The sequence below is a fragment of the Manis pentadactyla genome, chromosome 14 (genome assembly GCF_030020395.1).
Source record: "Manis pentadactyla isolate mManPen7 chromosome 14, mManPen7.hap1, whole genome shotgun sequence".
Classification (NCBI taxonomy): Eukaryota; Metazoa; Chordata; class Mammalia; order Pholidota; family Manidae; genus Manis; species Manis pentadactyla.
In genome coordinates this window covers 4,257,893-4,278,549 of record NC_080032.1, presented here as the reverse complement: position 1 = coordinate 4,278,549, position 20,657 = coordinate 4,257,893, and the positions used below count along the sequence as shown (strand labels likewise).

Genomic DNA, 20,657 nt, shown 5'->3' with positions numbered 1-20,657 from the left:
GGGGTGGGGGAGCATTTGTGTGTGCACGTAATAGATAAGAGTGTCCCTCATCCTGAGGTTTTCAAACTTGTTTCTAGCAGCATACACCTCTTTATTAAACCAAAGTTCTCCTTAGAACCTAATAAAAGACACTCATGAGTGGCCTATTGAAGCAGTTAGGGGCAGTGTCTCTGCTTCATTTACTGACACATCCCACCACCACCCTTAGCAGTCCTACAGTATTTTCCAGGAACCCTGGACCTCTAAGGAACCCAGTTTGAAAACCAACCATGGAATCCATCTCCTTCATAACATAGGCAAGACCAAGGAATGCAGCAACATGGCAAGCTAATGCCAGTCTCTGCTCTCCCTAAGCTCAAAGTCCAGGGGGGATGACAGGCAGGTCACTGTACAGCATGGTAAATGGGGAGACGGCAGAAGCCTGGGACTGCAGAAGCCCTGGTTTGCTCATCCACTCAACCACATTCCAGAATGCTTCTGACATGACAAGGGTGGTGGTAGCATAGGCAGCTGCTGGCTGGTGACTGTGGGGTCCCCAGAGATTCACCCCAGGGTCCCTCTCCTTGGTAGCAGCCTGCCCTCCTGACTGTTGAAAGGCCTACTGAAGACTGTAGCAGGGCATCCAGGCTGCGGAGCCCCACCCACTGCCCTCAAGTGACAGTCCAGCTCTGCCACATGTGCCCTGGCAAGCCATCTGCTCCCAGCAAGCCTCAGGTCCTTCTCTGTCAAACAGCAGTAGGATGCCATGAAGACACCCTCCCTGTGGCTGGCAGGTCCAGTGACCCAGGACCAGGCCATCCCTGTGTCTCACCTATCTGCCTGCATATCCACCTTACCTCTCAAAGAGAACATCTGCAGCTACAATTAGGCTGGGTTAAGTGAGCACCTGTCTGTCTGTCTGCTGCACACCAGAAGCAACCCAGGAAGGGCAACCACAAAAGAGAAGCTGTGCCAGGGAGGGGAAATTCACTCAGAAGAGCTCTGTGATGGTTCATGGTTGGACAGCCACCCTCAGAGCTGCAGAGCCTGAGCTGTGAGAGAACCCAGGAGCTGCCCAGGCCAGGCCAATGCCATAGATTGAGATGCAATGGGGTTTCTAATATGACCACAGGATTAAGGCCTGGATGCAAATGACCAGGTACCAGATGCCACTCACGTCTTTCAGGAGCCACTTGGTGTAGAGGCAGAGAGGGCAGAGCAGAGCCTCGTTTAAGTAGGGTTCTTGAGCTCCCAAGCTACACAGGTGGCCAGGCTAAGAGAGGCCATGAGTATGTGTGTATGTGTGTTGCACAGCTCAGGACCTGATCAACATCTTTGCTGAGGTGTGACCCTCCCTCCTGGCCCAGCATGAGGCCTTTGCCCAAGGTCCTAATGGGCAGCCCAGAGCTTGGGAGTCCAGCCCTAGCCACCAAGTGGCACCTGAGCATAATGGGTAGGCAAGCCAGGGAGCCAGGTAAGATCAGGCAGGGCCTTTTATGTCCTTCCATCCTGCTGGGCCCTGGGTCTCTATCCCTCCTTTCTGGAGAGGGGCTTTTCATTTATACCTCCTCTGCACCCACTCTAGACAGGGACACAAATATGTATGACATGTCTCTGCTTTAAAAAGATAGGTGCCAACCATGTAAAAACTTATTCACTATATAAGAATTTGTTCACCATGTAAGAACTTGTTCGTTATGCTTCAGAAGATCGGAGACTGATGAGAATTAGGCTTGGGGTGGATTAATGATTGTGCATTGAGTCCCCTATACAGAATTTTATTGTTGTTAACAACCATTTGATCAATAAATATGAGAGATGCCCTCTCAAAAAAAAAAAAAGGTGCCAGGTGGGATGATCAGGGCTGTAGAGTTCTGCGGAGCCTAGGCTCAGCCTGGAGAGTCAGGGAAGGCTTTCTGGAGGAAGAACTGCTAAGCGGAGGCCAAAGGACAAGACAAGGTTAGTAGTAGGTAAGTGAACACAAACAGGGGTTGTGTGGGACCCACAACCAGCCTGTCATTTTAAACAGAACTCTTGGTCCATTGGGATCAAGTTTGAGACTTGTCATCTGTAAAATAGGTGGTTTAAATAATGAATGGCAAGCACTGAGGAGTGCACATGGCATATGGTAGGTGCTCAGTCTGCTGTGGGCATTGTTGTTATTTTTATGTCAGGTGAGGTAGGCATCCCAGACAGGAGGAAACCACATGGAAAGGCCCGGAGGCTTTTGAGACAGGGGTATTCTTCAGATTCCTGGAAGAAGGTTGTGAGGGTCTAGGCTAAGCCCTGGATGGGAAGAACTTACCAGACCTCAGGATAGCTCGTACTGCACACCTGGCCCTCAGATGACAGAGTCCCAGTGGCTCTTCCAGCCTTGGCAGCCTAGTTTTACCAATATATCCATTGTGTAGAGGCTGGGAGAGCTGAAATCACCAGCCATTGTCACTCAACCAAAAAGTGGCAGAGCCTAGATGGACATCCATGTCTCTGACGCTCCCCACCCATCATCAGGCATCTGGAGTGAGTTTCAGAGAACACAGAGAATACCTTCCTGCCTCTATCATGGCAGCCCTGATGGTCTCAGCCACATCCCTGCCATGTAGACCTCAGTTTCTCTAGTTGCAAAAAAGGGGACTAGGATAAGTGAGCTGCCGACCAGAGCTTTCTGGGCACTGCGTGCTCTTACCTCATTGAAACCTCACAAACAAAATAAATGAGTATTCAGAGAAGTCAGGGAAATCTGGGAGGTCGCACAGCCCCAAAGGGAGCTGCATTATTAGCCAGTTTTTCAGATGAGGACCTGGAAGTGGCACAAGAAGCCAAAGGACTGTTTCACTCTAAAGACCCACCAATCCTAACCACTGGACCACACTGCCCTTGGAGAACCATGGAATGTTCTCTGACCTGCTGTCTCCAGGAAGATGGTGTAGGGACTCAGCTGGGCCCACAGGAGCCTCTGACTTTACCTTTTGGAGAAGCAGGTAGCCTTGGACACTCCTGGGCCAGAGCAAAGGCAGGGGGTCATGGTAGCCCTATTCTCTCATCTCCCTCCCTGCTCCTCCAACTAACCAGCCTCTTTGGCTTCCACTCCCTCTGCAGACACAAAATGTGAGACCCCTAAGGGGAGAAAGCACGGGAGGCTTCACAGCTGTGACCCTGAAATCCAGCAGATGGAGCCAGAGTGCCCCCAGATGCTGGAGGTGGACTTTTGAGGGTATGACTCCCCACTTAGCTACTTTGGGCTGTGTGACCATGGAGAGGCCCTTATCTCTCATAACGTCCTTACCGAAAAATTGTAAAAGTGAACCAAGAAAATACAGGTGAGGGCTTTGGTGCCAAAGGAACCCTTCTCTCCTGTCTCAGCTGGTACCATGCCCAGGCTACCAGCTCAAGACATCTCCTCTGTAAAATGGACATGGGCGATATAAACAGACAATGTATGCAAGTGCTTAGCACCGCAGAGATCCTTGGAAGGGTAGGTGCAGTGGGAATGCAGGCATCAGATGTACCCTCCCCTGGTTAGGGGCCCAGGACTCACTAAATTTGGGCATATCCTGTTGTGGTTCCCAGCCACCATAGCCAAACATGCCACCTGAACCCAGGGCAGGGCCAGGCCCGCATCTGTTCACACCCCATGGTGATCTTGACCCACACACGGAGCCACTGTCTCCCGGCCCAGAGCAGCAGCCTGCGTTTCCAACAGTGCACGCTGGCCTGTGCAAGGATTGTACTGTGCCTGGGAAAGCGCCCGCGGTGGGCTGCAAGGGACATATCTCCGACAACAGGGAAAGGCCCGGGACCAGAGAGACCCCTGGGCATCCTGGGAAGGGCATGGGCTCTGTGTTGAGCAGGGGCGTCCAGAACCTAAGCCTGGTCTAGGCATCCAGGAGAGGAACGCAGGCTAGTGCACCCGACATGCGGTGGGAGAACACACCCAGAGGCGGAAGCGGCGCGCGGAGACCCCCAGGGGGCGCCGGAAGGGGCGCGCTGGGCGGTTGGTCGCGGCCGGGGCGGTGGCCGTTGGCAATCAGCGGCCTGGGCCAGGCGAGGTCAGGCGTCTGGCCAGGCCGCGGCCACCATGACCAACGGCTCGCCCAGCTCTTTGGGCGGAGGCCGTGCGACACCCAAGAAGCCGGGTAGTCGGGGCCCAGCGGCTGCAGTACTGGAGGAACAGAGGCGGGAGCTGGAGAAGCTGCGGGCCGAGCTGGAGTCGGAGCGGGCGAGCAGGCGAGCGGAGCGGCGGCGCTTCTCGGCCCAGGCGCGCCAGCTGCGGGAGGCGGCCGAGCGGGAGCGGCAGCAGCTGGTTGACCACCTGCGCTCCAAGTGGGAGGCACAGCGCTGCCGGGAGCTGCGGCAGCTTCGGGCGGAGGTACGGCGAGAGCGCGAGACCGAGATCCGGCAGCTGCTGCGCTGGAAGGAGGCCGAGAAACGGCAGCTGCAACAGCTGCTGCACAGCGAGCGCGACGACGTGGTGCGCCAGGCTCGGGAGCTGCAGCGCCAGCTGGCCGAGGAGCTCGTGAACCGGGGTTACTGCGGCCGCGCGGGGGCGCCCAGAGTCGCCGCCTCACAGTGCCGCTGTCGCCTACAAGAAGTACTGGCGCAGCTTCGTTGGGAGACCGACGGCGAGCAGGCCTCGCGCATCCGCCACCTGCAGGCGGCGCTCGATGTGGAGCGTCAGCTCTTCCTCAAGTACATCCTGGAGCACTTCCGCTGGCACCCTGCTTTGTCCGGTCCCAAGACCTTCGAGGACTCTCGAGGCCCCCTAAAGTCCGCCAGTCTCCTCGAATCCCTCGACGGCGTGAGCGCTGGCTACCGCGCGCGCTCCCGCTCCCTGGACATGGGGCGTGCGGCGTGCCCCAACTCTCCAGACAGCCTGCTCCCCAAGCGCGCCAGTTCCCTCAATTCCTTGGCACCAGCGCGTTCCCGCTCGCTCGACAGCACCCTGAGTCGCCTCAAAGCCCCCGAATGCCAGCCCCTTTGGGCCGTCTCTTCGCCAGCCGTCTCCATCCTGGGCTCCCCGAATCCCCCGCCGCCGCCGCTACCATCGCCACCACCACCGTCGGAGCACAGGACCCCAGGCGACCCTCCACGAGAAGACGACTCCGGGAGCCAGCCCTGTGAGTCCCTGACCCCTTCACCGCCTGTCCTGAACTACCACGAGCTGGTGAAGCGGAACTCAGAACTGTCTGAGGCGTTGCAGGTGCGGGCGCGCCGCCGCTCTGGTCTGCACAAAAAGAACACGTTGCTGCGGCGCGCGGGCTTCCCCGACGCGGTCGATGAGAAGGTGAAACGGCTTAAGGAGAAGCGCGCGGAGCCGACAGGCCTGGCGCAGCGCCTAGAGGACCGGGCTCGCAAGCTGCAAGACACCAACCTGCGGGCTGTGAGAGCTCCTGTGCTGGGCGAGAGCTGCGCTGGCCTGGAGCTGTGGCAGGCTTTCGCCTGCCAGCGCGCCCGGGACTTGTCGGAGCAGGCGAGTGCGCTGCTGGCCAAGGACAAGCAGATCGAAGAGCTGCGGCAGAAGTGCCACCTGCTGCAGGCGCGCGTCGCCTCGGGCCTCGCCAGCGCCCCGCACTCTGGGGTGGGTGTCTCCCAAGCCCAGTGGCTCAGTGTCAGCGACTTGGACCGGCGGCAGCGAGAGTCCCAGCGGGAGGTGCTGCGCCTGCAGAGGCAGTTGGCGCTCCAGCAGGCCACCGGCAGCACCCGCCCGAAGCCCGGTGCCCGCAGCGCACCCTGCGAGGAGGCGCGGCGCCAGGTGCAGGCCCTGGAGAGCGAGCCGGGAGCGCGGCGGCGCGAGTGCGAGGAGCTGAGCGCGCAGGCGGCGGCGGCGCGGCGGAGCGGCGAGGAGGCGGAAGCGCAGCTGCAGGCGGCTCTGTGCGAGGGCTCCTGGCTGGCCGAGGAGAAGGCGCAGTTCCAGGCCCAGGCCGACTGGACACAGGTGGCGGACGAGAACAAGGACGTGTGCGAACAGCTGGGCCGCGCGTGCCAGGAGCGCGACGCCGCGGGCTTGCTGGCGGAGCAGCTGCTGCAGCAGGCGGCGCGCGGGCAGGACAGGCGGCAACAGCTGGAACACGACCTGCAGAAGGCGCCGTGTGATCTGCAGGCTCCTCGGGAGGAGACGCGCGCCCTGCCGTGCCAGCCTGGTCACGCGCCCCAGGAACCCGAGGGAGCCCCCCACGCCCTGGAGTCCCCAGTTACGGGTAGCAGAAGGACCAAGTTGCAGCCAGGGCCTAAAGACCAAGCCCCGTCCCAGCCTGGCAAAGACCAAGTGAAGGAGAAGGCAGAGTCTCTGCTGGAGAGCCCAGCTGCCCTCAGGGAGCCAGCCAGCGACCCCCACGTGCCAGACAGCATCCCAAACAGCCGGCCTTTGGACTCCAGGCCCCAGGCCAAGAAAGCTAGCTCCCAGTGGAACTCCTCCTCTGAGGTGGGGTCCGCGTGGGCGACTGTGCCATCCTGCCCAACTCTGGACATGGACACAGCCAGCAAGGCGGAGGATCTAGAGCCTGAGAGTGCGTCCTTGACCCTGGAAATGGGGGACTCAGAGGCTCCCCCCACCCCCCAGCTCAGGATCTTCCTGGCTCAGTATAGCTACAACCCACTTGAGGGACCCAATGAGCACCCTGAGAGTGAGCTGCCCCTCACAGCTGGGGATTATATATATATCTTCGGGGACATGGATGAAGATGGCTTCTATGAAGGGGAGCTTGAGGACGGCCGGCGAGGACTGGTGCCCTCCAACCTGGTGGAGCAGATTCCAGACAACGACATCCTGGGCTGCCTGCCCCCCACATTCCCTGACCTTGGCCCCCCATGGCTCCTGGCTGGGCAGGGCAACGCTTCAAAGGAAAACACTGGGCAAAGCTTATTGCCTGGGAAAGCCCAGGAAACTGTGGACAAGGGGCTGTGCCAGATGGTGAGGGTAGGCTCCAAGACAGAAGTGGCGACAGAGCTCTCAGATGCCAAGATGGAAGATGGCTGGCTGGGCTCACTGAATTATGCACAGGAGCAGAGGTTCTCCAGATCCCTTCTGGGAGCAAGAGGGGTCCTTTGTGTGGCCCCCATGCAATTACACCTGCAGAGAGTTGCAGCCACATCAGCTGAGATCACCTGGGTCCACAGCAGCAGCAGCCATGCCCACATGGTATACCTCGATGACCAGGAGCATGCCCTAACCCCAGCAGGGGTGAGCTGCTACACCTTCCACAGCCTGTGTCCTGGCACAAGGTACCAGGTGCGGGTGGAGGTGCAGCTGCTGTGGGACTCACTGCAGGTGTGCTGGAAAACAATGTCTCCTACCATCACCTTCAACACACCCGTGGCAGGACCCCCTGACCCTCCCCTGGATGTGCTGGTGGAATGTCACCCTTCACCAGGTCTCCTGGTGGTCAGCTGGCTCCCAGTGACCATCGACTCAGCTGGGTCCTCCAACGGAGTCCAGGTCACTGGCTATGCTATATACGCTGATGGGCTCAAGGTTGCGGAGGTCACCGAAGCCACAGCTGGGAGCACCGTGTTGGAGTTTTCCCAGCTCCAGCCTACCCTGATGTGCGAGAAGGTCTCGGTGAGAACTATGTCACTTTGTGGCGAGTCTCTGGATTCTGTGCCAGCTCAGATCCCTCACAACTGTTTAGCCTGTCACCAATTGCCAGAGACTTCTCCCTTGAGGTGCACCTATGGTGACCTGTCCACCTGCACAGTCACCTTCCCTGTCTGCCCTCAGAGGCTGACACTAGCTTCCCTGAGCTCCAACAGCAGCCCTCACACCCCTGGAAGCTGCGGGGAGAACCAGGCTGAGTTCCTAGAAGTAATCGTTGAAGAAACCCCAAGGAGGAGGTCCCCACTGCCCACCCTGAGTTCAGAAGGAGAATGTCCAAGTGCGGGATCTGACAGTCAAGCTCAGGGGCCTGAGGAGGCCTGGGAGGTCTGCAGAAAGGCCCTGCTCTTTTAGAAGAGTCCCCAGAACCACAGACTGCCTCTGCCCAGTGGCCAGTGCAGGAGGGAGGAAGACTACTACCAGCACACGGGCACCCGACAAAGCCCTGCCCTGGGGGCTGCCCATGTATCCCCTGAGTGTGGGCCCAGGAAGGAACCATATCAGAAGGGTGCCCTTGAGAAGATCCTCAGGCAAAAGCAACACACACAAGTGTTCACCCCTTCCCAGCTGGGCACCAGCCAACAATATGTGTCTGGCTTCCATGACTTTTTGCAGGAGGAGGAGGGAGTGGGATTTGGTCTATGGGGCACAGAGAAGCAAGGGCAGAGAAAGGAGCTTAGGACCCAGAGGGGGAGAGGTCAGGCTCTGGGGGATGAGAGGGAGTGCCAGCTCCAGGAGCCCAGTGCAGCCCTTTGTCCAGCTCCATCCAGCAAAGTTATTAAGATGTCCAGGGGTGGCCCCCCACTGCTGGGGACAGGGGTGGATACCCCAGTCAGGGTCTTTGTTGCCCTCTTTGATTATGACCCCCTGGTGATGTCTGCCAACCCCAAGGCAGAGCTAGCCTTTCAGAAAGGGCAGCTGCTGAGACTGTGGGGCTCCCAGGACCCCCATGGCTCCTACTATGGAGAATGCAATGGGCAAGTGAGCAACATCCCTGGGCACCTGGTGGCCAAGGTGGAGGTGGACATGGAGAGAACTGATGTGAGGTGGCATTTGCCAGCACAAGAGCCCCTGCCTTCTGTAGCCCACCTCAGTAACTTTGCGGGGCTCACCAGCCCCCAGGGCTCCTTCCCCATGTCCCAAGGGAACCCAGAAGGCCCCAACTGTGGGCCCCAACAACCATGGTGGTTGCTTTGGACTATGACCCCAAGGATAGGCAAACGGGACCAGGTGAAGGGCAAGTTGTTATTCAGGGCAGGGGATGTAGTCACAGTCTACGGGCCTGTAGATGACAAGGGATTCTATTATGGGGAGTCAGGTGGTCAGAGGGGCCTGGTCCCGGCCCACGTGCTGGACCGCATGTCCCTCCGTGGAGAATGAGCCAGGCTCCCTGCCTGGGAAGTGGCCTTTGGCCATGTACACCCAGCCCAGAAGCATCCGCACGCACTCCTTGTGCCTCTGTAAGCAGCACTTGCTCCAGTGCTACTACGCTACACGGAGAGCAGTGACCAGGCATCCCCTAGCCTCTGAGAGCAGTAGGGCTTAAGTTTGAACTGAGCTGTTTCCAAAAGAAAATAGAACAAGCAGCCCCTTGAGGGCCTGACAGGCTGTTTAGGACTCGTCAGTTCGCTCCTGCAGGTATTTGCAGAAGTGCCTTTTTCCGTGCTGAATGTGGGCTTTCCTGAGGACTTTAACTTAACTCACCCATTGTCCTGTATATTTGAAAATTTCTCAAGAAAAGCCTGTCTCTTAAAAAAAATAGAAGACCAGAATGTTATTTTTCCATCTTGTGTTCAACCCCTCATTAAAATGTTCATAGTAAAAAAAGAAAATATTTTAGAAGTGCAAGCACAACCAGGGGATTACAAGCCTGCCTCTCCTCTCTCTCTCTTCTGGCCAGGGCTGGCATGGGCTACAGACATGTTCGTGGCCAAAGGGGGAGGGTGCCCCCTTACACTGCTAGCAGGGCCTCCACGGGGCCCCCAGAGCCAGGGCTGAGAAGCAGGGCCCCAAAGGCTTGGCATGGCCAGCCATTCCCAGGGGTGTCCCTGCCCTTGGGCTTTGTCCCTGGTGTTGGCCCTTTCTGGAGGGTGGGGCCTGAGTCTTAGAGCTGGGGGCCCCACTGTGCATGGCATTAGTAACAGCCCCCTTTCCATATTGACCCGTTTTTCAGAACCGCTGAGGCTCACGCCCTGCCTCCCCCCTCTTGTCGGGCAGATCACATGGCTGTAGAGCTGCTTCCTCCCATGGTCTCGGGGCCCTTACCCCCGCCCCGGGAGGGTGGGGATGAAGGATAGTCTTCACCGTCCCCTTTTGTTTGACACCCTTTTGTTTTCCCACACCCAGCAACACTGTCAGAGAAAGGGCATCACCTCCCCTGGAGCAGGAGGAAAGGACCAAAACCATTCCCAGGCAGAAGGATGGAGCCACGGGCAGGTTCCTTAGGTAGTTGGTGAGCTGGGTTCAAAGTGCTGCACCGCACTGTCCCGCGGGGCTGAAGGCAGGAACAGGGAAGAGGCAGGCCTGGCGGCTGTCTCTACGTGACACACTGCTGCCTTACCGTCAAAGAATGCAGAAGATGATGTGCCCACTAACAGCTGTGGGGCCCGGCCCGGGGAGGAAACCCTTTTTACTTTCCATCCACAGAGAGCCAAGATCATGCCCCCTCATGTTCACAACCACCCATTTGTACAGCAGGAAAGGCCCAGAAGGCTTTAGCTGGCCTAGGGAGGCAGCCCAGGCTGGCTCACAATTTCTTAAATTGTGATGAAATGAACAAAACAAAATATACCATCTCAACCGTTTTTAACTGTGCAATTCAGTGGTAAGTACATTCATGTTGTGCAGCCAATTTCCAGAACTCCTTTTATCTTGTAAAACTGAAACTCAGTACCCATTAAACAACAGCTCATTCCCTGCTCTCCTCAGCCCCTGATAACTAGTAACTCCTTTCATCTATCTTCTGTCTCTGAATTTGCCTGCTCTAGGGATCTCACATAAGTGGACTCATATTGAAAATTTGTCCCTTAGTGTCTGGCTTATTTCACTTAGCGTAATGTCCTCAAGGTTCCTCCACGTTGTGGCATGTGTCAGAATTTCCTGCCTTTTTAACGCTGTTTTATATATACCACATACTGTTTACCCATTTGTTTTTCAGTGGACACTTGGACTGCTCCCACAGCAATTGTGAATAATGCTATGAACATGGGTGTGCAAATATCTCTTCTCAGCTGTCACAGTTTTTCAAACCATCAGATCCCTGTGAGCTCACAACCCAGAATGGAACCTGAGCACAATGAGCAATGGGAAATGGATCCTGCAAGAAAGGACAGCCCAGTCCTCCCAGCTCCTGGGCACCAGGTTTGGGGGGGCTTTGGGATGGCGCATGGGTTGAGGGGTGGGAGCAAGTATGGTTCCTACACACTGGAAGAAAAATCACAATTTAGTGAGAAAATGGAAACATTAATCCATGTACTTTCAAAATCAAAGACAATAACTATAATTTTATAAGAATGACAAATGCAACCCAACAAGAATTACACTAGCCATGTGTATCATTGCTGTTTACTTAATTGCATCCTTCCCTGACCATTGGCCAAAATCACTCACCTTTTTTCCAACAGCTACAGAATAGTCTATGTCATGGCTCTTGAGGTGGTACCCCAGCCCTTACTCTCCAGCCTCTATCTTGCTTTGTATTTCCATAGCCCTCATCCACACCTGGTATGTGACCTGTGGTTTTTATTTTGTCTCTGTCCCATCCCCACAGCCATCTCCCCAGCCAGAATGTAAGCTCCACACATGAAGAGATTCCTTTGGTTTAGTCATTGCCTGGCACATAGCAGGTCCTCAATAAATGAATGCTGAATGAAGGAACAAGTGGTTTTTGACCATGACCTCTGCACTGGACCAGGATACTGGCCTATGCTTAAGGCATTTGTACCATACACTGGACAGCTCCAGTCCCGGGAATAGAGTAAGGCATGGACCCTGAGCAACAGAGGAAAGCGTTGGTAATTCTGACCACCACAGGACACTGGGGCAGCAAGGAGGAGGGCATCATAGGCAGTGGAACAGCAGAGGCAAAGGCCCCAAGGCATGAGAATAGTGAGCGATTACACATTTGGGAAACTCAGGGGATTAGTGGCACAGGCAGGGGAAAAGGGGTTGGGAGCAGTTGCCCACCAGCTGGTGAGGGCTTTGAAGTCCCCAGGAGCTTCCTCACGCCACCACCAGGTGTCAGTCTAGATGTACTGTGGGTTGCTCCCCAGCCGGTGCGCACCTGGGCAGAGCATCCTGGCCCCCCATCTGCCTGCTCAAGCCCTGAGCCCCCTCCCCCTGCCTCGTGTCATGGTGAACAGAAATTGTCTCTGATTCTTCAGGCCTGGGCCTCAGGCCCCACCCATCCCTGTTCTGGGAATGGACCCATAGGAAAACCAAAGAGCTGGTGAGGGCACAGATGGTGGGACTCTGTGGCAGGGGCAGCTGGTTCTGGGTCCATCTGTCTCTCCCAAGGGCTCTGAGATCCCAAAGACTGTGAGCAGGCCCAAGGGGAGGCCACACAGGTCTAGCAAGGTGGGCAGGCTGAGAAGGAGTGGAGGCCTGGTTGTGGCCTGCACTGGGCTCCCTCTGCAGCTGACCGGACCACCTGGAAGCCCAGAGCCTGTCTGGGCCTGCCTAGGAGGTGGGGGGGGGATAGGAAGCACAGCTGGCCGGAGGGCTAAAGGGGCAGCGTGCAGAGAGTCCGGAGCAAGGGTCAGTGAGCCTGTCCCTGCGCTGTCACTTCTGCCCAGGGCCTCTGGTACGAGCAGGTCTCAGCACCTCTCCAGCCCTCCACCCACAGAGGAGAGGCTTTTAGTAATTTCTCATCATGGACCTCATTTCTTGCTCCTCACCCAACAATGTGGGCCTGGGTTACCCCATTTTGCAGACAAGGAGACTGAGACCCAGCAGCAGGAATAAAAAGCAGCTGCTACAAAAACAGCATGACGACGGCCAAGGGGCTCCTTCCAGCCTTTTCAAGGCCCACCTGCCATGGGGCCCCCATTCTGCTGGAGCCTCCAGGACAAGCCCATCTGTCCCCCTCTACCTCTTGGTGACCTGTCCCCTCTCGCCTTCTTGCCCCTGTGCGTCTTCAAAACATAAAGTTAACACAGGGTTAATCCGGTGGATTTCAGAGTCATCATATGAAATCTGTGTTCACAAGAACGCAGCATGAAGGATGTAAAAGCATGTCCAGAAGTAGCTTGGAGGCCCATTTCCAGCTCATTCCCCTCTCTGGTCACACCCTGCTCCCCCTGTCTCACCGCCCTTGGAGGGGATTTGGGGGCTGGGCGGGAGGGCGTGGGAGGTCAGTTAGGTAGAACACGCTGGGCCAACTTCAGTCCTGTGAAACCAGCTGGAACGGGCTCCAGGTAGGCACAGAGGGTTTCTGAAGCCCTGGTGGAACTGCTGACACCCCAGCCGGCCCCACAGATCCAGCCAGCCTCCAGGCTTAGCTCTGCCTGGCCCTGTCCTGGGTGGCATGTGGGGTCTGCAATGCCCTGTATTTGGAGGCCCCACTTCCCTTACAAGCCCTGGTGTCTGATACCTGGCTACAGGCTTGTGTGCCCATTGTGTCCTGAACACCCAGGTAAATTCCCCTCAAATCTTCTGGTAATGGACCACCCAACAGGCTGTGCCTGCCTGGCTGGACCTCCAGGACATTGTCCTCAGCCTGGGGAATCTCACTGGCCACACCCCCTTTGTCAGGGTGCTTTGGCTAAAATGGGCTCCCCTGGGGGGTCAGCCCCTCCTGAGAGTGGGGTAGGGACTGAATCTCAATCCTGGATCCCCCACTTCTTGCTTGGGAGATCTCAGGCAAGTCCTTGACTCATGGCCTCAATTTCCTCTTCCCTAAAACTGGCCTTGTCTCTCAGCCAGCTCACTCCAAGGTGTCCTTCAAAAGCACCCTCCATCCTGCCCTACCTTCACTGGACTTGGCTGCCCATCCCATATATATGGACAGGACCCAGGCATTATCCCAGTAAATAAATTACTCACTTACATCCCTGCTTCCTCCATCAGACTGGGTCTTGTTCTAAGGTGCACACTTAATAATAATGCAGGCATCTGGCCCTGGTGTGGAGCAGGCATGGGGGCTGTGTGCTAACCCATTCCTAACCTAGCGAAGGCACCGACTGGCTTGTGACAGAGACTGCCCCAAGAGAGTGTTGGCCTGGGGCTCTGGGTGGCCATGCTTCTCAAAGAAGGCTGACCTTTATGAGCCCTCGCCGTGTGCCTTAGCTCACGTACTGCTCACTGCAGCCCTATCCAGATGGTGTAATTATCTCCCCCTTTTACAGATGGAGAAACTCAGGCGCAGAGAGGGGAGGTTGTTCATCAAGGTCGTTCATTAAGCTGTGGGCAAAGCCAGGGTCTGAACCCAGGTGTGTCCCTTTGCCCCTTGCCCTTATCTGGAGGATTCCTTCCCCCAGCCTGGAGGCAGGGCCTGGGTCTAGGGAGGAGGCCAGAGGGAGGGGTAGTCAGGAATTCAAATTGTTAGCGGGGGGAGGGGGAGGGCAGGAGGCTGGGAGTGGCCAGCAGTTAAGGCTTGGGCAACAGGGTGCTGTGCTGAGCTGCACTGGCGGGAGGGAGGGGGCAGTGGGGCAGGCACAGAGCTGCTGAGTCAGATGCCTGAGGGTCTCTGGGGCAGACGTTAGGAAGATGGCCATGAGTTGGGGCCAGTAAAGGCACCCCAGGGTGGTGGACCAAGGGGTAGAATTGGGTGTTGAGGCCGCACCTCTGGACCATCAGGATTTAAGGAGAAAGAGGCCTCAGAGAAGGCAGGGGGCCACATTTTCCAGAAGGAGGGAGTGGTCAGCCTCCACAAGGTCAGGCAAGATAAGGGCCTCTGGGCAGAGCCTCCCTCGTGACTGTGGCCAGAGGCTGCCGTCCCAGCCCGGGGGCTTCCTGGTGTCCTGGCCATGTGGGAGCTCTCCACCTCCCCTGCCACCACAGGAAGCCCCACTGGGCCCTGGGAATGGGAGAGAGCTTCCCCCATAAAGCTGCAAAACTGGAATTTGGAAATTCCAAGACACCCACACTTGGTCCACTCCCACCTCTTTGGCTATAGGAGCAGAGCCCCGAGAAGGTTCTGGGGGCTCCAGGACCCAGTCCCCACACTGGGGTTCAGGAGAGGTCTTTCTTTTCCACCCTGGCCCCCCTCTGCTGCTGGAGAGGAATCTCACTGGGGAGCATTGCCTCACCTTGGCCCTCCACTTTTGCCCTGGGGTACTGTCTTTGCTCACTTCTTCCTATCTCATCTGCTGAGGCTCTGCTGGCTTCTGCCTGCCCCATCCAAGGCAACAGGGCAGACATGGCTATTAGCCCCACTTGACCAGTGGGAAAATTAAGGGTGCTAGAGGTCAGCTCTGCAGCTGGCTGGTCAGTGGCATAGCTAGGAGTTTGATCCTGGTCTGACTGTCTCTCCATGAGCTTGCCCCAGGAGCACGGGCCTGCTAGCCTTCATCTGCAGTCTGCCCATCCCAGAACATCACCTGGGCCAGGCTGTTCAGGCTTGTGGCACAGCGTCCCTCAGAGGGATCCCAGAACAGATGCTGCCAGTCTCATGGTGGGGGTGATCAAGAAACTGAAAGGGGAGTGGGGAGCTGATCAGAAGTGGGGGGCCCACGGCTGGAGGCAATTTGTAACCAAGTAGGGGGCAGGCAAAGCTTGCCAAGAAAGGGAGGCCCCATTGAGATTTTTTTTTAATTTCATAATGGTTTTCCTCAAAAACAACAAAAGTAATACATAGATATAATAATTCCACAAATACAGGAATACACTAAGTTAAATGTGAAGATTCCCTCCTCTCCTTTTTCAATGTTCCTCCTCCCATGAGGCTCCTGCCCAGCTTTCTTTAGGAATTTATAAGCATATATAGCAATGAAAATGCATATGTTATTTCGAAAACCCATAAATGGGATTGCGCCGTATGTGCTGTTCCGCATCTTGCTCCCTCCGCTCAGCCTGTCGCCTTTCTTTGCCTGTCACCTGCGGACGGTGCCACTGCCTCCAGCTGGGTTTCAGGGCTGTATTGCCATCTCTGGGTCACTAATAGAGTGGGCTCCTCCACATGCCTCCTGCACAGATGTGTGCAAGCCCCTGGCCACTGACCTGGCCTGATAAGGCTCTGCGCCTCTCAGCTATCGTCACATTCCAAGGCGCGGGCATCTGCCCTGCCAGCCTCCTTTGGGCACCTCAAAAAGCCCTCTCTCCCTTTAGGAATTTGTATATGCTGCTCCCCTGCCTGCCTCCCATTCAAGTTTGCTTTCAAGTCGCACCTTTCAATTCACACGTGCACCAAATCGTACTGACCACAAAGGAGCCTGGCCCCATCTGGGGCACCAGCGGCAGCTGTGAGCAGGGCATGATACTTGTGCAGAGTTCACGTTTTAGCGAGTGGGAGAGACATGAGCTAAGAAGCATGTGCACCGGTCAGTAAGTAGGTCTTTGCAGACGGCACAAAGGCTGGGAGGGAGGGAGGGAGGACAGAGAGTGAAGGGTGGCTGTTTTAGAAAGAGCAGTCAGAGAAAACCATGCCAGGAGCAACATTAGTGCTGATGCTGAAGAATGGCTTGCCAAGCAGAGGGCACAGCTTGGGCAGAGCCTCTTCATCGGCCCCGCAAACCAGGGCAATCAGCTCCCCTGTTAGGACCTTGCAAAGCAGCCCACACCTCTCCTTGCCCAGTCCAGCTCCCCTGTGAATATTCTTTCATCTCCCCACTTGAAGGTCACCTTCCCAGGGTGGGGACCATCTCTGTGCTATCCACCAGCCTCTTGGTTGAATGACAGTGGAGAGTTTGGTCTCTCTTGGGCTCAGGGTGCCTGGCTCTGCCAGGTGAAGGATGGCACAGTGAGGGGAGAAAGGTGGTGGTGGTGGGGAATCCCGTCACAAGGCATGGCCTTTATTCTGAGGAATACGCATAGGGGACTTTCTTCAAGTGGTGTGCTGTTTTCAGAGGCTGTACTAAGCAAGCTCTTGCCAGACAGAGGGTGTGGGGGCCCCGGGGGACGAAGGGCTGGTTTGAAACTTGCTGTGTGACCTTGGGCAGGTGCCCTTAACCTCTTTGAGCCTTAGTTTTTTCATCTAAAAAATGGGGTAATAGCAGCATATCCCTCATAGACAGTGATGACGAACAGCAAGCCCTTGTATGTTAAGTGCTTTGCACACACATAGAGTGAGAACTCAAGGTTAGAAGCCAGTATTAGCAACCAGAATTTGGGTGGGGCTCTTGCTCTTGCAAGAGAGATTCTGCTTCCCGGTTGAGTGACCTGAATGCCAAGCTTCTGCAGTGCCTGTCTCCTGTCCACACCACCCACACTGCATTCCCTACAGTAAGGAATGAATGAATCCTACGTGCGTTGTGGCAGGAGGGAAGGGGCAGTTGACAGGAAATTCACTCATTCATTCATTCACCCCATTTTCAATTGAGCACCTGTTTTGTGGCAGGCATTAGCCAGCTATTGGGTCTACAAGGATGAACAAGACAAGTCTTCTTCCCTCTTGGCAACTGCCCACAAGCATCAGAATGGTATCAGGGAGAGCAGCCTGGGATTGGAGAGACCTCCTAAAGGACATGACATTCGGGCTGAGTAGGAGTTCACCAGGCAGAGGTGGGGAGAGGGAGGAAGGGTGGTCCACGCAGAAGAAGCCCTGGGTTCTGATGCCCACAGGTAGGAGGAGAAATCACGGCACATAGAACCAAGAATTTTCCAATGTGGCTTGAGCTTGGGATGGAGGAGGTAAGCTGTGATACTGTATGGGACATACTTACACTAAAACATTATTGATTGTTTATCTGAGATTTGAATTTAACTGGCAATCCTGTATTTTTCCTTTTATTTGTTAAATCTGCTGTCATGCTAAGAAGCTGCTACTTAACCCATTTGGGATATTTTATTATATTATTTGCTTTCTTTCTATTTTTTATTGAGAAAAGATGATGGTAAAAGTAATAAATCAGCTCTACTGTCCACTTGATCCACCCTACATGACATAACAATCATAACTGCTTTACCCAGGACTTGCCGGAGCCTGATTCCGTGTTCCACCTGCCTTGCCTCAATCAACCCTTCCAAGAGCCCCGCAGGCAGGTGTCATTTGTATTCCCAAATGACAGATGAAGAAAGATGATCAGAGAGGCTTGATGGTTCTCCTATCTCCACCACCGTGTGGTTTTTGTATTTTCCTATCATATTCTACCCAAATATAATTTTACAGGATTGCTGTCAGTGAGAATAAAATTTTGAAATCTGCTATTTTCAATTACTATTAGATCAAAAAAATTTCCCCACATTTTCAAGTTTAAGTGCTTATATAATATTGCACCAGAACCAGGGGAGAAACCATGCTTGGATTTTATAAAGTGCTTGGCAGGAAAGGGACTTGGGGGTGGGCCCTATATAACACAAGTCTGCCTAGGAACCATGACAGAAATGCTGGGGGTCTAGCTCAACTTGATTAGACATTTTTTTTCTCTTGGATTTCTTTTCTTTCTGATTACAAAAGGAATATGTATGAAGTATGGAAATCTTGGAATGCCTGGGAAAGTTAAGGAAGCAAGAAAAATAAAACCTCCCTTTGCAGGATAAGAATCCCTATGTCACTTTGGGAAAGTAAACCTGGTAAGACCTATTTAAATAAAAAATATCCACACATCATTTAACCCACAGATTCTACTTCCAGTAAACTGTTCTATACAAATAAAGTCAGGAGTATGTAAAATATATCCAAGGACCTAAAAAATAACTTGAATAGCATTGATTAAGGGGCGTGTTTATGGAACTCCTATAGTTTGGAATCTTTGTCAGCTATTAAAAAATGAATTATGGACATGAACTAGAAAGATGTCTGTGATAGATTCTTAGGGGACAAAGAGCAAATGTAGTGCAGGTTCTGGAGTGACTTACAGTTTATATAGTATATTATTTTGCAGTTTCAAAAAAGTAAGCTCTTTTTTGTAACATGTGAACAGACACATGTTGATGTGAGAGAAGAAAATGAGGATAGATGCCAAATTGTTAATGTTACTTCAGAGGATAAATAAGGGCCCAGAGGGAGAAAAATTAGTAACTTTTAAAAAATGTATTTCAGTATAGCTAGAATTGTTAGTTAGACATGTTGCTTTTGTTATAAAACACACTAAAATATACATTTGAACATACATATTAAAAAGAATTCCAGCCCCTAGACAGAACGTCTGCAAATATTTTGGTATATTTTCTTCATTTGCTTCTCATGGATCAATAATTTGTATATAACAGTATGTGCAATTTTGTAATTTGCCTTTTTTTTCATAGTATGATTTGCACTTATAAAATGTCCTTATAAGCACCATTTGTAATGGCTCCTAAACATTCCATCCTGTGGACTATTTAATGAATTCCCTATTGTCAGTCATTTATTTTGTGCGTGATTTTTTCATTATAAATGACACTCGAAAAAATATGACTGCACTTAATTTCCAAATGCAAATGAAACAAGTGACTCTTGAGTGCTTATTAAGTTTCAGGTGTTGGTACTGGGTTTCCAAACTTACAGTCTGGTTAGAAAGACAGATCATCAAGAGCAAGGTGGGCAAATGGGGTTAATTTCTTTAGGACAGAATCCCAGAAGATGAATTACTGGTCCAAGGAGGTACAATCATTTTAAAAGATTTTTATTTTTGTTTCATACTGCCAAACTCATGTTCAGGAATTTTGAGGCAATTTACATAATTCCAACAGTATAGGAGAGTGATTACCCACCAGATCCCTGCCTGTGTGAAGGTAATCATTTGAAACTGACGTCTAATTTGGTAAAAAAAAAAAAAAAAAAACAAGCCCCCCCACAAAAAGAAAACACAAAATCCAGCATCTAGTAGTTTTAATTTGCATGTCTTTGCTTAGTAGAGCATTGACATACTTCCAGTAGTTTTTTCGAATACTGACCTCTACTCACGGAATATTCCTTTTCTCCTTGGAAGATGTTTGATATTTGCTATTATGTTCTTACCATGTCTAGAATCTGTTTCTAGGTTTCCTCATTTATTTTTTTGTTGTTCCCAAGGGGGAAATGATAGCTGTTTTGGGCTATTTATTCTTCCAGGTGAATTTAGAATTCTGTTAAGTCTGAGAAATGTCCTGTTAGGATTACATTAAACATATTACTTTGGAAAGAAAGGTGGCATAAGCAGCGTTCCTCTGACAGTGGTATGTTCTGTTGTTTGTGTTCAGAGTAGAGGGTCCACTAAGTAACCCCCCAGAGAAGTGGCCACGGCTCACGGCCAGCTCCAGCGCCTCGGCAGGCCGTCTGAATGACAGCCACGGGCAGGGTCCGGGCGGGCCAGCTTAGGCGCGTCGCTTGACCCTAGGGGCCTGCGAGGGGCTGCGGTCACCGGAAGGGGCTGGCTGAGCACGGCGTGCTCGCGACCTCGGCGCCCTCTGAGCAGGTAGGGGCTGCCAGCAGGGCTGCAGGCGCGGGACCCCAAGGGAGCGCCGGGGTCAGGCGTAGGGGGCTCCCCTTCTCCTCCGAACCCAAATGGCCCCGGCCTTCTCAGGAGCCCGGACCATGCCGCCTGCGGTCCCCCCGGGCTGCGCCTTTGACGGTGGGATCCCTGCGCGGGACATGGAGTTGGGGAGCGGAGGTGTCGTAGAGGTGGGGCGCAGGACGTTAGGGGTCCCTGATGGGGACTCCGAGGGGTAGGGTTAGGTATAAGGGAGTCCAGCTGAGTGTGGGGCCTGGGCGGGGGCCTGTGGGGGGGGGGCCAGAGTCCCCCTTCCCGGGAGTGGGTTATGTAGTCCGGGGTTGCGGGGGGGAGGTCGCAGGCCCGGCCCCCCACCTGGGGTCGGTATCCGGCAGGGCGCCCATGGTCGGGGTCCCGGGCTCCTCCTGCACCCCTCCCCCACTGCGCTGTCCGCAGCCTCACGCCCCGCCCCGTGGCTCTGACCGTTCGTCGGGCCCCGCCCACAGGGGCCGCCCACACAACCCCGCCCCACAGGCCCCGCCCCGCCCCGCCGCTCGCCCATTCAGATGTGGGTCAGGGGTGAGCGGGCGGTGCCGACG

At 54.4% G+C, this 20,657-nt stretch overlaps 1 protein-coding gene across 1 annotated transcript in view; it reads left to right on the top strand.

The window, feature by feature from the left end:
- The first annotated feature begins 3,704 nt into the window (after positions 1-3,704).
- Positions 3,705-20,657, top strand: part of LOC130680727 (RIMS-binding protein 3C-like) — a 245,384-nt gene continuing 228,431 nt past the window's right edge. The window contains 1 exon segment of the mRNA XM_057491953.1: positions 3,705-8,065. Coding sequence (XP_057347936.1) covers positions 4,058-8,065 — 4,008 coding nt within the window. The 5' untranslated portion in view covers positions 3,705-4,057.